We start from the raw sequence: 13276 nt of genomic DNA on the forward strand, positions 1-13276 counted from the left end.
TGATTTGGGCTATGTTCATTACTATCTTGGTATTGAAGTAACTCAACATCCGAAGTCCATATTCCTTTCTCATAAGAAGTACATTGGAGACCTATTGAACCTGTTTGGCATGACAGAATTCAATCCTCTTACTACTCCAATGGAACAAAACTTAAAACTCACATCCATTGAAGGAAAAGAATTTGAGGATGCAACAAAGTATAGGAAGCTTGTAGGAAGTCTCAACTACCTAACTACTACCAAACCAGACATTTCATTTGCTATTGGAATCCTCTCCAGGTTTATGCAAAAGCCTTGTGAGGGACATTGGTCTGCTGCAAAAAGAGTTCTAAGGTACTTGAAGGGAACTCAAGAATTTGGAATCAAGCATACACAAGTGGACGACTTCAGCTTGATTGGATACTCTGATTCAGACTTCGATGGAGACAAAGAAACTGGGGTATCTACTTCAGGATATGCTATGAGCCTTGGATCAGGAGCTGTCTCCTGGAGATCACACAAACAATCAGTTCTAGCAAATTCCACAACAAAAGCAGAATATGTGGCAGCATCTGAGGCAAAAAAAGAAATTGTGTGGCTCAAGAAAATTCTTGAAAATTTGCAGGTAAAACAAGTACAATTGACTCCACTCATGATTGACAATACCTCGACAATAAAATTGGCCAAGAACCCAAAGTTCCATAATCGAACAAAGCACATCAATACTAAATATCATCTAATTCGACATCATGTTGAGGCCAAAACAATCCATCTCCACCATTGTTCCACTAATGAGCAAAAATCAGACATCTTCACCAAAGCACTTGGAAGAGAAAAGCTTGAAAGATTCAGAACGATGATTGGACTCACCAACATTCCTTCAGATTAGGGGGAGAATGTTGACACCTAATCATCAGGATTGGGTGAATAACTGAAATTGATGTAAATAAATAATAGAGAATATGAAGAGTCACCGGGAGATGAAATGAACAGTCTCTCCCTTATGTATATAATAAAGACCAACCTGAATGAATAACAATGAATTGTTTTTGAGGAGTTACCTCCTGATCTGACAAAAATATTTAATTTTTTATAATTATTTTACTATTTTTAAAATTTTCAATAAATATTTATTCCAATCATTTTAATTAAATTATATTCCTCATTTTAATTAAAATATATAATTTTAAAATTTTAAAATTTCATATAATAGAAAAACTAAACTTTATCAGATATTTTTGAAAGTAAATATTTATTCCAATGATTTTAATTAAAATGTCCATACACCCATTGTACAAAATATTTAACGTAATGAGTTTAGCATTACACCAAAGTTTCCACTAGGTAGAAAAAATGCATATCTAATCAACTAATCCTTTTTAAACTTAGGATTAGTTTAACAATATTTTTTTGGTTAGGTATATATAGCTATAAAGTCATAATTTATTTCCAAAAAATATATAATTGGTCTTTTTAGTTAGATGTGTACAATATTGAAGTTATTAGTTAGATGTGTATAGCATTGAATGAAATTATTAAAGATAATTTATTTCCAAAAAAATATATAATTGGTCTTTTTAGTTAGATGTGTACAATATTGAAGTTATTAGTTAGATGTGTATAGCATTGAATGAAATTATTAAAGATAGTTGTGGTTAGGTATATATAACAATAAAGTTATAATTTATTTCCAAAAAATACATAATTGGTTTTTTTAGTTAGATGTGTACAATATTGAAGAAGTTATTAGTTAAATGTGTACAGCATTGAAGGAAATTATTAAAGCTAGTTGGATGTGTATAGTATTAAGGAAATTATTATTAAAGGTGTACAATATGGAAAGAAAATATTATTAAAAATGTGTATAATATTGAAGAAAAAAGCTATTAGTTATTAGTTAGATGTGTGCCGTATTAAAGAAGTTATTATTATCTAGTTAGATGTTCAAAATTTATAATATTGAATATAATTTATTTATTTATAATTTGTAAGTAATACTTTAATTAATTAATTAATTAATTAAATATAATATATATATATATATATATATATATATATTAAATTTTATGTTTTGAATTTATAAAAATAATTAAATAAAATATAGATAATTTAAATTTTATAATACAATTATTTTACTTTTTATTAATTTAATAAAAAAAACACGTTTTATAAATGTCTAGAGAATTAAACTTATAATCTATAATAACAAAAATGTTTTAACAAACCAATTCTAATGATAAAAAAAATTATATTTAATTTCACACCGTTCCATAAAATTAACATTTCATAATATTAACAAACATAAAATTACTCAACATAACATTTCAATTCCCAAACCACTTTGAAGCTTTTACATAGAGAAACCTATTTCTGGCACCAGAATCAATAAAAATACGCACCTAATAAAAAAACCGCAATTATCCACGAAGAAATCCACAATTATCCACGAACCACAGCATCAAGTTCCTCCCACCATAACACCAATTACAAATTTCTAATGTTTTCTTGGAAACCCATTTCTGTCAGGGAAATCAATTAAAATACCCACCTATGCTACAAAAGTAAAGGCAATTAACAATAACATGAGGAAGAAATTCACAAATATCCATAGCAGCATCATCAAACTCTTCAAACCATAACACTAATTACAAATTTGTAATAATCTCTGGAAACTCATTTCTGGTACAGGAATTACAAAAGTAGGAGGCAATTTCCAATAACATCAAGGAAGAAATCCACAAATATCCATGAGCAGCAGCATCAAATTCCTCACACTATAACACCAATATCAAATTCCTAATTTCTTCTACTGCTTGGAGGCGACAATTCTCATCTATATCTGGCTGTTTTTTGGCAAATTTTGTACCCTACACTGCCCCATGCTATTATCATAAAATACACAATTTATTACAACTTTCAAGAATTCCCCATTACAGCATCATTGCAATGAATCATTGGGCTCTGAAATATCTGAAAATGCAATCATCATTGTTCCTAACACAAATGAAAGCCATAATCCAACTTTCATGACCGTGGACAGCACAAAATAAAATGTACAGGAGGAGGGGGAAGAGGAGAAGAGCACCTTCTCCCTAAATTCCTTTATTTAGAGCCTTCAAGTAAAGAATGGCAGAAAATACAGCTAATATTGAAGATATGATGCATAATGCTCCCTTCTTCCACAGTTAGCCCTCTGCTCTGCTTGTTCCACAAATGGATTGCATAACCTTCCTTTTCCAAATGCTTAATCTTGGCATTTCTCCACTGAACATGTTCCCTGTCACTGGGAGTTATAAAATAGCTGTAAATTCGACTCCAGTCCACCGGATAAAACGCGATGGGGGGCATTACTTGGAATTCATAGCCTGTCCGCTTGGCGACCCTGGTGACAACTCGAGTGACAAGGTAAGGACCATTGTGACCCCATTTGTTGCCATCAAACGTAAGGGCGAACTCCTGTATGAACTTGAATAGCAGAGGATGCCGTTTATCGAACGCCAAAACCGCATTATTCAGCCGATTCCACCGCCCACTTTGGCGATCCCTGGTCTGGGCTCCGATGGCGTTTCTTAAGCTGGAAAAGTTTCGCAGAAGTATGACGTCCGCGTCAATATAGATGCCGCCAAATTTATAAAGAGCGACGAGGCGTAGGATGTTGGAAAGATTCTGTGCGAAGGAGACTTCCCCGGGGTCGATATCGCCATTCTCCACCCTTCTCAGCCATTTCTCTGCCGGTGTTTTCTTGCAGAGGTACCGGAGGTCGGGCGCTGCCGCCATGACACGAAATCCTCGGCCTCTGAAAGGCCGAAGAATCTGCTCCCCCGCCTCGGAGTCCATCGTGCGGGAGATGATGAGGAGGCAGCACGACGGATTCCACTTGAAGACGCTCTCTATCGATAGCCGCTCCCGAGAGCCGAAGGATTCGATCCGCGATATCCAGGTCATGAAAAATTGCATCTTGCAGGGCTTCAAGAAAGGCTTCACCTTCGCGGAGAACTGACGCGACAGCGAATCTGAGTGGAGGATCTTGAAGCTGGCAAAGCTCTTCCTGAACCATTTAGTTCTCTCCTGCTGGCTCATTTTCAAAGGGGGCTGCTCTAAGCTAGGGACCGGCTTCACCCACTTTCTTGAAGGTTTCGTTTCTGAGGTTCCATTGACGACTGGTAGAGGAACATGCCGAGTCTCTTCTCGGAGGACGTACAGGATGGCATTGGCTTCTCTGTGTCGAATTTTGGTGGGGACGCGATTGGCGAAACTGGCATTGTAAGTATCAGAAATGGAATTTGAGGTGAGATGGACATGGAAGACTACAAAGGATTGGATAATGATAAAGAGTAGCAGAGAGGAGAAAACTACAAAGTGTCGTTTCAATATCTTCATGTTCGTTCCTTATCAGGCATGATCTGCTACATCCAATGCGAATTCCATGTATGTTCATTCCTCTGTTCTGGATGACAATGGTCGCCTGCACTTCCAAACAATTTCATCTAATCATTTATTTTTGCGCCAGCCACGACTTCCTAATTGTCCCCCATCAGTTTCCTGGAAAATTCTCAGAAGAAAGGTAAATGTTATTGACTTTAAAAGGTGAAGTCTCGGAAGAAACGTGAATGTTATTGACTTTAACTTATGATACATGTATATTTTGGAACAGAATTTCCAAAAGTTTAATTTAATTTAATCATTTGGATCATACATATAATCTCAATAGAATAATTTTATTAATATAGATATTCCTGGAATTTTAATTTAATTTAATTATTTAGATGATAGATTTTTTAATAATATATATATATCTCTGTGTATATTAAGAATAAGATTACACTTATTGAATTGAGGCTTCTGTGATCCATAATAGTTGCAAGCAGAACTTTTGCGAAAATTACATAAGGAAAGACCTTTGTCGACGTGTTTCGAACCAAACCAATCAGTGTAAAGAATTAAAACTTTAAAAGTTAAAGTATGGAATAAAAAAACATTTGGAAACATTTTCAAAGAGAAAGTGAAATTGGAGGGGTAAATGCAAGAATTACAGTAACACATGATTCTTGAAGGGTGAATTTCTGAGTTAGTGTCGGAGGAAATTACTGAATAAATTAGAGCTGAGAAGACAATAAGAAGAAATACTATAGCGGAATCTAGAGTTCAGTCGCTGAAAGAGGGTGAGCAAAATTCTAATTTTTCCATAAATCCATGCTGCAACGTAATCACTCAAATCGATTTTCTCAGTAATTGGGAGAGATGGATTGAGGAATCTGCAACATTCTGAAATAGAAGAGGAGTTGATCGGATATCCTAAGAGTGCCTTCATATAACACAGTGAGATATTAATAAGATTTTGCCCAAATGGATTGCCTTCAAATTTTGTTGAAGGTTTGTTTGACTTTTTTATGAAATGAAATTCATGAGGTGGTGGAGAATCCCAAAAATCTCAGTGAATGTTGGGTGGCCTCAATGCAACTTTTATTTCTTTGATTTCTCAGGTTGTCATATTAGAAGATCCTAGCACTATGTAGCATTATGTAAGGTGATAGCTATGGTGATTGTTAATTGTTTGAAACCTTTATTAAAAGAACTTGTTTTCGTAGAACAAACAGGTTTCGTGGAGAGAAGGAATATTTCTAATGGTATTATTATACTTCAGAAATTATTCATTTATGGAAGCGTTCAAAGAAATAGGGTATGATGATAAAGCTAGATATTTCTAAGGTTAAGGGAAAATTTTAAGGATAGAAAATTATCTGGAAGTTTAAAAACATTGGCGAATGTCACTAGTCCCTAATATGCCAATTATAAAAAATTTATTGATGTATTTGTAAAAGTATTCAAATTTATAATGATTTTATATATACTCTATATATGAGGTTGGCGAATTTTAAGCCAAAATAATTTTATATTGTGAAATTTGGGTGAACCATTTTTATGAAAAATGGAAATTGACAAACTTTTTTTGGAAAAATCATGGAAAGTTAGACCACTTGCCAATATTAGCCCCTAAAATTTTCCATGCTAAGGCCTATAATTAGATTAGTCGGAATTACTTGTTGCAAGTTCTTGATGGATTTGGTTTTTCTTCGCATTAGATTTCTTGGATTTGTTCTCTTATCTCCTCACCCTTTTTCTCAATCTTGATTAATGGGTCTCCCTCCAGCACATTCAATCCATAGTGTGGGCTATGGCAAGGTGATCCCTTGTCTCCCCTCTTATTCATATTGGCTATGGAAGGGCTTTGCCAATTCTTTTCAAATTCTTGTTCTAAAGGAAAGATTAAGGGTTTGTGTCTTTTTGGTGAAGATATTCCGACACATCAACAATTTGTTGATGGTGTTTGTCTTTTTGGCCTTCCAACCTCATATAAGTCAAAGAAGTTTGTTCTATGCTGATAACTTTCATGGAAGCTTCATGTACCCTCATTAACAACAAGAAGACTAGTATAGTATTTTTCAATTGTAAGGAGTTGATTTGATGTCAATTAGCATGTGTACTGGAGTTTTCAAGAACCAGTCTTCCTTCAAAGTATCTTGGGGTACCATTAGTTTTAAGCCCAAAAATAATTTCTTGTTGGTGGGAACTTCTTCATAAACTCTCGAATAGAATCAATAATTGGACATTCCAAACCTTGAATTTAGCAGGTAGATTAATTTTAACCAAGTTTATACTACAGGATATTCCAATTTATCAAATGTTGGTTATGTTGATACCAAAAGTTGTCTATAATAAGTTTAGGACAATGTGGCAAGATTTCCTCTGGTGGGGTTCTCATAAGGAAAAGAGATGGTCTTTGGTTGCTTGGGAAAAGTTGGTCAAGCCCAAACTATCGCGGGGGTTGGGTTTATGTCATTCTGAAATGTTAAGTGTTGCTTTTGGAGGGAATATATGGTGGAGATGGGTGATAGAAGGTAATGAATTATGGAAGAGAATCTAGTTTAGGAAATATACACTTCTAATGTCTCAAGAGGAAAGACTTAGATATGATTTGATTAATGTATGTTCAAGCTTATGGATGTGGGTGCAGGAAAACAAGACAGTGGTGAGGAAGCATGCCTTTTCGGAAATAAAGAAGGGAGATTCGAATTTATTTTGTTGGAACATGTAACTAGCTAGGTCTGGTCTTCGTAATTATCATTGTACTTGTATCATCATGTATTTCGTGAAAAAGAAAAAGAAGAAAAAGATTTTATTATTATTATTATTATTTCATTAGTAACGCATGTTCTTCATGCTTCTAGGGTTTATTGAGTCAAAAGAATATTTTTCATGAGTCAATCTATTGTTCTTAATTCAAGTCCCATTTGGAATTTTGAAAAGAAAAGGGAAAAAAAAATATTTGAGTCAAACAGTCATTTTGTCACCCACAAGACCAAGTCAACCCTGACTGGACAAATCAGCCCTAGAAGGGACAATTTGACCTCCTGGATGTGTATATATATAGTGCAACTCAACCTCATTTGTTCACTCACTCAAAACTTTGATTTTTGTGCCAAGAAGAGAGAGAAAACTAGTGAAAGAAAAGAGAAAAAGAGAAAAAGCCAAAAGAGAGAGAGTGAAGGTCAAAGGACACAGAATTTTGCCACACGTGCAAAGTTTCTACCCTAATTTTTGTCACATGTGCAAAATTTCAGAGAGTTGCATGGGCCAAAAATTTTAGATTTGTTGCAAGGGCTGAAAATCACAGTTTGATCAAATTTGAAGAGATTTGACTATTCTTGACTTGGTTGGGTTTGATCTGGTTGAGGAAGGTTTGGAGGAGGGTTGAGTTGGGTCTTGTGGGAGGTCCTGGAGAGAAGATTGGTTTGGTTTTCCCCTTTGTGGGGTTTTTCTTTGGCTTGGATCATATATCTTGTGTTCATTGTCTTTTTCATCTTCATGGTTTATGTTTTGGTAATTGTTTGATGAAGAGAACATAATAAAAGTAATAATAAGCCAACACATATTCACAAGCAATTATAAAGTAAAAAGAAATCAACCCTAATATGTTGCCTTATTGATTTCTCAACATGGTATCAGAGCTAAGTTCAAGAGAAGGTAGCTTAAATATCACTTCTGTTAGCATAAGAGGAAGACATTTCTACAACAATCATCCTAGCTACTTTGGAGGACATCATTTACAAAAGGAATAAGGGAGAAGACAAAAAACCATCATTCATATTGACGAAAGGCTACTAAATCAGCTATCCATCTCTCTCTTTATCATTGGAGGCTCTCGTTCGCTCATCTTCATTCAAGAAGTCACCATTGCAACTTGAAGGCCTCTCTATAGAAGACATATCTCAAGAACATCCTTGAATATCTTTAGAAGCATCAAGATTTTTGGGATCATCTACATTCTTGGAAATATCATCATTCATCATTGGAGCATCTTGAAGATACTATTGTACCAACCATCCTTGAAGTCATCATCCAAGGACATCTTTGAAGACTCATGGAATCATCAAAATTCTTGGAAGCATCAAGGTACTTGAGGGCATCATCATCAAGCATGTCACTCCTTTGACAAGTAAGTACTTTATTACTCTCCATGTCTCAATGTTCAAATCAAATGGCATCATTTTGTAAGGAAGGAAACAAACTCAATGGGTCATCAAACTTTCAAGCTTGGAAGAAGAGAATTGATTTGATTGTCATAGAAAATGAAGTTATGGATCATGTTCTAGGAAAAGTTACATAACTAGATAAATACAAGACTCAATAATTGGCCAAGTATAATATAGGAGAAGTTAGGGCCCAAATAGTTCTCATTAAGTCCATCAAAGATCATCTTATCCCATTTGTTGTAAATTTGGGCACATCTAAAGGAATCTATGACAAATTGGTAAAACTATATGTTGTTAGTACTATAGGTTAGAAAATATCTTTGAGGAATCAACTTTACAAAACAAGGTTGTCAAAAGATGAAGACTTGGCCTCATACCTTGTGAAAATCTCACAATTGAAAGATCAACTACAAGGGCTTGGAGAAGTAATATCTGATTCTTAATTAACTACTTGTGTACTCAATGCTCTACCTTCATATTGGAGTAGTTTTGTGACCAACATCTATTCAAGAAAGGGCACTCCAAACTTCAATGAGATTTGGCCTTTGTGTATTTTAGAAGAAACAAGATTGAAAGCCAAGAATGACACTAAACCCAACAATAAAAAATCTCAATATTTTGTTGCGAGATCAAAGAATAAGTTTGCAAAGTTTGGAAGATTTTAACCTCAACGAAAATACAACAACAGCGATATGTTCTTAATTTCACATTACAAAATTTGGGGTAGTGAAAGGGGTGTCACTAATTTCTCCCATATATCTCCATTTTTCATAGTTGGAAGCATCCTAGAAGAAAATTTATAGTGAAAATTCTTAGCTCACATGTTTGAAGTAAATTTCAAGATCATTCAGAAACCCTAAATTCCTCATAGCATATCTCTAAAACTACAATGAACCAAAGTCTGAAATTTCTACCACATGTACATAAGTATGTCCTCTCTATCACTTCCATATTTCATGGTATAAAACATGCCAAAAAATAAATTATAGTGAAAATTCTAAGCTTACATGTTTGAAGCAAATTTTATAAGAATTTAGGAATCCTAACTTCCTTATATCATATTTCTAAAATTACAACAACCAAATTATGAAATTTCTACCATATGTTTCTGCATAACTTCCTCTATAGCCTCTAAGTTTCATTGTTTGAAACATCACAGAACAAAAGTAATGGAAAAAAATCCAAGATGACTTGTTCACTCCACAAATCACATGCTTTCTCCACTTTTAAGACCCCAAGAGTATTCCCCATCTTTTATTGTGCACATGGGATATTTTCTTGCTTGGATTATCTTCAAATGTACTCATTTATCCTTTGTATATAGTGTTTCTATGTTCAATTATGGGGCTAAATTCTAAAACTGGTTGGGACGTCCTATACTTTCTGGTTGGGCTAACCTGATAGAATATTCCATATCTTCTCATTTATATGGAGTTATAGCGAGTGCCATATACCATTGTAAATGTGTAAGGATAGTATATTACACCATATATATTGTGATCCGATTTGAGATAAGGATTTAAAGTAAAAAAAAATATCCTTCAAATATAGGGTATCCAAATAGGACATCAAGAAAATTTAGGTATCCAAACAATATTTATCTCTAACGTTTGTATTCTCCTCCTATCTTTGACATCAATAATAAAAAATATTTTCAACGGGCCTAAGGCATCACACTCCACAATGAAGGTTTTTGTGAATTTATTTGTGGCTAGGACAAGAGTTGTACGCATAGCCTCTTTAATCTTCTCAAAATATTTGGTTGCTTCTTTAGTCCAAGAAAATGGTTCCTTCTTCTCTAATTTTTTTAGAGGTATTTTTATTTGACCATAATAGTTGACAAACTTGTAGTATTATCTATTCAATCCTAAGAATTCTCAGAGTTTCTTCAAGGTCTTGGGGATTGACCATTCCCCAATACCTTTGATTTTGTTAAGGTCCACTTTGACACATTCATGTCATACCCAAATATTCCACTTCTTGATCCCCAAAGGTACACTTGGAAGGATGTGCATATATTTGTTTCTCTTCCAATGGTGTTAAGACCTTGTCAACATGTTATACATGTTTCTCTTCCAATAGTGTTAAGACCCTATCAACGTGTTATACATGTTCTCCCTAATATTTATTGCAAATAAGTATGTCATCAAAAAATACTAACACAATTTCCTATGAAGAGTTTGAAAATAGAATTCATCAAGCTTTGAAATGTTGAAGGTGAATTAGTAAGCCCAAATGGCGTGACCAAAAACTCATAATGACCTTCATGTGTTCTAAAGGTTGTTTTGGAAATGTCTTCTTGCCTCATTCTAATTTGATGATATACAAAATAGAGATCCAAGTTAGTAAAGGAAATAGCTCCATGAAATATGTCTAATAATTCATCAACTAAAAGAATAGGAAACTTATCTTTCATTTTCATTTTGTTGAGTTGTTTGTGATCTAGACACATATCCTATGAATCACCCCTTTTTATAATTTTCATCACTAGTGAAGAGAAATCACCCTTGCTAGGTTGAATTATGTCACCCTTTAACATTTCTTGAAACATACACTCAATCTCACTCTTATGTGCATATGGATATTTGTAAGGAATGATGTTAGGTTTTGCACTTCCAAATTGCAAATGAATAACATGGTAATGATTTTGAGCAAGTAGAAAACCCTTAGGAATCTCTCAAATACCTTGGAATGTTGTTGATAACTTTTCGGAGATCCACTAGAATAGAGGAAAAAGTGTTTAAACATCTAATGAAAACAATTATGCAATTATACCATTGTGTATATTTTTTACTAATTTTGTATGTTATTAGAGCTTATCACTTTAGAGCGTTTCTCTTAGATACATTTAAGCTCAATTTCCTTTCCTTCTGAGGAAAATCCCATGAAAATATCTTGAAAATTAAGGGCCACTATTCCCAATGATTGTAACCATTGGACCCCTAATACAAGGTCAACACCACCCATTTGGATTGCAATCATGGAACTATCCAAAAAATACTCCCCCGTATTCAACTTCATACTATGGCACTTCCCTGAACAATTTATGGTAAGTACATCTACAATCATTACTTGAAATTCTAATGCTTGATATATAAGGCACTTGAGAAGTTTCTTCCAATTTGTAATTGATGAAGTTATGGGTACTACCTGAATTAATCAACATTATTACCTTTGTATTTTTTATATATCCTCCTATCTTAAAGGTTTGTGGATCATGGATGTTGACGAATGCATGACAATATATTATTGGAGTAGACTCTTATAGTTGTACGTCTTGTGATTGTTCCACTTGATCTTGTTCCTCTTCACAGTATATGTAGAATAATTTCTTGTCATGCAATTTATGCCCCTTATTGTACTTGTTGTCACAATTGAAACGTATCATGTTTTCTTTTCTTTCCTCCATTTGTTGAGGTGTCAAAATTATTGGTTGAGTGAAGTTAGCAAAGGGAGCATAATGTTCTCTTTACTTATTAGTGACCACTCTTCTAAAATCCAAATTTTTACATTCAACTTTCTTGGCCAAACTAAAAACATGCTCTATGGATTTAAGATCAAAGAGACAAAGTATTTCCTTTAAATTTCCCGTCAAAAGGTCTAACGCATTACCCTTTGAAATGTTCATTACCCTATGACTCAACTTTTGGAATTGTTTAATGTGCTTTGTAATTAAAAAAATTTATCAAATATTTACCAATTGAGTAAAGAATGCATTGTTCTTGATATCACCATAATGCCCTATAAATTCTTTTAGAAAAATGGATTAAGATATAATATAATCCTTTTTCCATTCAAAAATCCATTGATATCATACAAATTGATCTTATTCTAAAAACATGGATGCAATATTTACCCTTTGTAAGGTTGTCACTTGGTGTATATTAAAGTATTGCTCCATCTATAATATCCATGTTATAGTATCATTACCATCAAACTTCTTCATATAAATCCTTCGAATGAAGTAGTTCCTTGGTGTTAACTTGAAGACCTGAGAATGTGGATCTTAAACTGAAAAATCATGATTAAGAATCTATGATTCAATATATGTGCTCTCCAATTGTGATAAAATACTTCTTGTATCTGATTGAGTTCCAACACAATTGTTCTCCTTATTTTCATTATTTCCTCGAAGATTTTGTAATATAATTTTTTTATTTCTTCCTTGTTTTAATTCATGGATATTTTAATTTCTTCCTTATTTTCATTCTTCTTGTTTCCATTTCATCCATTATTTCCAGTTTAAGATTTTCCTTACTTTCCCCATATTTTATTCCATGTTTTCAACTGATCCTTTCACCTCTCAAAATTCAACCTTCACAACATCACTTATTTGCTTAAACTGAATTTCCAATGTGGATAACCAATTCTAAAAGTATTTTGTTTATTCATGAATCATGGATGAACCTTCAGGAGGTTTAATTGGTGTAGTAGCTTTTGATTCTTGCTTTAGATACATGTAAGAAAATAATAGTAGTATTCATCTTTATCACAACTTCCAGTCACCCATAAAAAATGGATATTATAATCAAAAGTTATGTCACTTATAACTTTCATAACTTTAAAACCTTAATTTGGAGACTATCTGGATCATCGACCTTTTTCTTGATATATATTTGAGATTTTATCCCTTCATAATCTAAAATTTTGTCTTATACTCTGATATGTCTTATCTATATTTCTATAGGTCTATCCAAAATTTAAAGTTCCAAGTGAAAGTTATGATAACTTTCTTAAAACTTATTGATTTTTAACCTCTTCCG

The 13276-nt window shown here is 33.4% G+C and overlaps 1 protein-coding gene across 1 annotated transcript; it reads right to left on the reverse strand.

Annotated features, from left to right (window-relative positions):
- Positions 1 to 2621: 2621 nt before the first annotated feature.
- On the reverse strand, positions 2622 to 4503 carry LOC149151201 (uncharacterized). Its single transcript, XM_089440781.1, has one exon. It carries the CDS (start codon positions 4357 to 4359, stop codon positions 3082 to 3084), a length of 1278 nt encoding a protein of 425 aa, XP_089296907.1. The 5' UTR covers positions 4360 to 4503; the 3' UTR covers positions 2622 to 3081.
- Between the last annotated feature and the right edge of the window lie 8773 nt (positions 4504 to 13276).

The sequence above is a fragment of the Pinus tabuliformis genome, chromosome 9, assembly GCF_031772625.1.
Source record: "Pinus tabuliformis cultivar Carrire ecotype Pingquan chromosome 9, CPIR1, whole genome shotgun sequence".
NCBI classification, from domain to species: Eukaryota; Viridiplantae; Streptophyta; class Pinopsida; order Pinales; family Pinaceae; genus Pinus; species Pinus tabuliformis.

Coding starts and splice junctions, on each gene's coding strand:
- LOC149151201 (XM_089440781.1), bottom strand. CDS start 4,359: ATGAAGATATTGAAACGACACTTTGTAGTTTTCTCCTCTCTGCTACTC.